Genomic DNA, 3,031 nt, shown 5'->3' with positions numbered 1-3,031 from the left:
AAACTTCAACAGTGGACCAATAAAAGAAAATGGCGGGAAGACATAAGGATTGGACATGGACGGAAAAACCCACAAGTCTTGACTGAAGACATTCACACCGTTGGAGTCTGGGCTTGGAAAAGGAGTAAAATGCGGCAAGGAAAACCCATCTTTGTTCTTCATTACATTTGAGCCCAAAGACATCAAGTCAAACGAATGACCTTCAACTCCACCAAACTCTTTATCGACCCTCTCAAAAGCTGACATTTACAATTTGGAATCCACACGTGACATTGTCCTAGACGGAAAATCGGCCACATTTTCCTTAGATGGTACATAGGATAAGTTCAACTGAACATTACGAGAAGATAGAGCAAAATAAAGTCGTTTTGTAGCTGACGTTAACTGGGGGGATCTCCTAATGCCAGACCCCTGCCACGCACCTAATACTGCCATACTGTCAATAGAAGCATCAATTCGGCAATCCTTAATTCCGTCAGGAAGAGCTTTAATAGCATACAACAAAGCTAACATTTCCTTTGTAGAAATATCGAGACACAGTTCCTCTTGACTCCAATAATCTCGAAAAATCTGATCATCCGAAGGTGAATGAACTGCACAACCCCACCCATAACCGGACGCATCGGTAGAAATCGCAATACGCACATGCTTCTCGTCTCTCCACGGAAGAGTGTCCTTCCAGTCGTCAAGGTAACGCCAATGCGAAATTTCCTCCCTCAAAGCGTCGGTCATAGACACTTGCCCATCATCCAAGCCAGAAGCGATCGCTCTACTCATTTCTCTAATGAATAATTTCGCGGCTGGAACAGCCAAAGAGAAAGATATGCATTTCCCCTGAAATCGTTGTAAAGTTTTGATCCAAACAGTTTTCTTGCAGGCAAGAATTTTCTCCCTAATTAAGGCCCAGGACTCAATCCTACGGCGCGGCACCAAAAACGATTGTCGAACGGAATCCACGATCAGACCCAAATACCCCAGGGATGTGACCGGCACAAGAACCGACTTCTTGATACCAATGGTATAACCGAGATCAACCAACACAGAAAGGACAACGAATATGGCACCTGTAGCTGCCAGCAACCTGAACTGCAAAGATCTGTCCGCTGGTAATATGGACCAAGACCCAGTCGGTCGCAAAAGCTCTCCATTTAAGCGATCGTCTATATAGAGAGAACAAGGAATCCCTTGAGCCCTCAAGAAACCTGTGGCGGCCAGACCAATGGTATGATAAACAAAAGGGGAGATTTTCCATCCGAACGGAAGAGTCGTACAAACAAACCACAGGCCACCAAAACTAAACCCAAAGTATGATTGCGAGGACTCTGTCAACATCACATGATCATACCCGGACTTGTCGTCGCACTTGGTCATGAACGATCCGGGGTAAACATACCTAGTCACTTCACTCAGTTTATCCAGGGAAAACGGCATATCTTTCATCCAAAGGTTTAGAAACCTCGCGTCAATACAAAGTCGAGGCTTCGTAGGCTCAACCGTGAGTGGCAACACAAGATGGGGGGGATCATCGACACCCACTACCCCCCAGACTCTAACAACGCCGGTAAAAACACGATTCCGAATCTCCTTGGATATAAATTCCGTTAAATTTTTACAGTTTACATGATTCGGGAAAATCTTCTTAGGTGGAACAGTAGACGAATATTTAGCTCTCTTGAAAACTCCCGCAAAAGGTCTTGAAAAACTTAAGATGTCGACTTTATTTCTAATCCAATCTAGAATACAGTTCCTCAACGGATGACCCTCAAGTACCAGCTCCCAGGCGGCTGAATTACGGTGACGCCTGAAAACAGGTCGTCTGGTGGTCATCATATGTGATGAACCAGCAGGAGCTACTCTACCCCGATCCAGAACTTACAAGAGTGAATTAAAATTGAAACAACAACAGACACCGATTGACACAATGAAAAGGGAGCCTTTAATGCCGAGAAACACACGGCATAAATACTGGAAACTGATCAAAAAACATTGGGAAAACGCCTTAATCCTGTCAATACATTCATTGTTTTTGAGGTGCCTCAACTCCTTGATTATAAAGGCGAGGCCTCTTAGACTGAGGACCTGGTTGTGGACGCGAGGAACAGAACCTCTGATAATGTCCATATAGGCCACACTGAAAACACTGGACTTGTGATCTATCCCTGCCTCTCCCCCTTGGCATAAAACGATTTGCACCAACTCCAGGCACTCGCAACGCTTTATCTGCGGCAGCAATCCGCTTGAGTACCACTTCATCCTCCTTACCTCCTAAGAGGGCTTCAAGATAGCGCTTAAATTGCATGTTTGAGGCCCACATTTTATTTTGCATTGCTGTTAGCACTGCAGAATAAAATCCAGCTTTCGCGTGTTTTGTTTCCTTGGCCACAATCGTCAGATTCACTAGGTAATCAATTGCCTGGTCCTTCTGGAACAACGGAGAACGTATTAGGTGCTGTAAATCCTCCAACACTAATTCAACAGATTTCTTTTGGGAATCTTCCAACTTCTTAAGTCTCTCTAAGACACGAGCGAGATCACTCTCCTCCTATGTAACAGAATTCAAAAGGCAAGATAAAAAAAATCACTGATCCATTCATTTCCTTTCTTTTCATTACTCAATCTCATAACTGATCAAGCACAGTATAATACAGGCTGAAAAAGAACAACACCGATTAGATTACAAGTTATGAAATATTACATTACATTAAGTTAGATTAAATTAAATAAAAATTAAATTAAATTATCAAAACCTCAAACTTCCAGCAATAACGATGAACGCTCCTAGCCTCAGGCCAAAAAATGTTTTAAAAACACACAACGGCAGAGCAGTCTTTCGTTTTTTTTTTTGTTTTTTTTTACATACCGTACAACTAAAAGCTACTACACGTAAAGTTGCACAAGCAAATGAACGGCGACTGATGCTCAGGCATCACACTCCAACGAAGCAAAGCACGGCAACAGAACTTTCTACATCAGCAAGCAATTTCTTAAACGAGGGGCTACAAAGTAAAATTCAAGCCACAAAAACAAAAAA

The 3,031-nt window shown here is 43.0% G+C and overlaps 1 protein-coding gene across 1 annotated transcript; it reads right to left on the bottom strand.

Moving 5' to 3' along the window:
• Positions 1-246: 246 nt before the first annotated feature.
• Positions 247-1,827, bottom strand: LOC136281927 (uncharacterized). The gene has a single exon (XM_066168965.1). The coding sequence runs from the start codon at positions 1,825-1,827 to the stop codon at positions 247-249; it is 1,581 nt and encodes a 526-aa protein (XP_066025062.1).
• Between the last annotated feature and the right edge of the window lie 1,204 nt (positions 1,828-3,031).

The sequence above is a fragment of the Pocillopora verrucosa genome, chromosome 6 (assembly GCF_036669915.1).
Source record: "Pocillopora verrucosa isolate sample1 chromosome 6, ASM3666991v2, whole genome shotgun sequence".
NCBI lineage: Eukaryota > Metazoa > Cnidaria > Anthozoa > Scleractinia > Pocilloporidae > Pocillopora > Pocillopora verrucosa.
The sequence above is the reverse complement of the archived record's forward strand: the minus strand, read 5'-3'. Positions and strand labels throughout refer to the sequence as shown.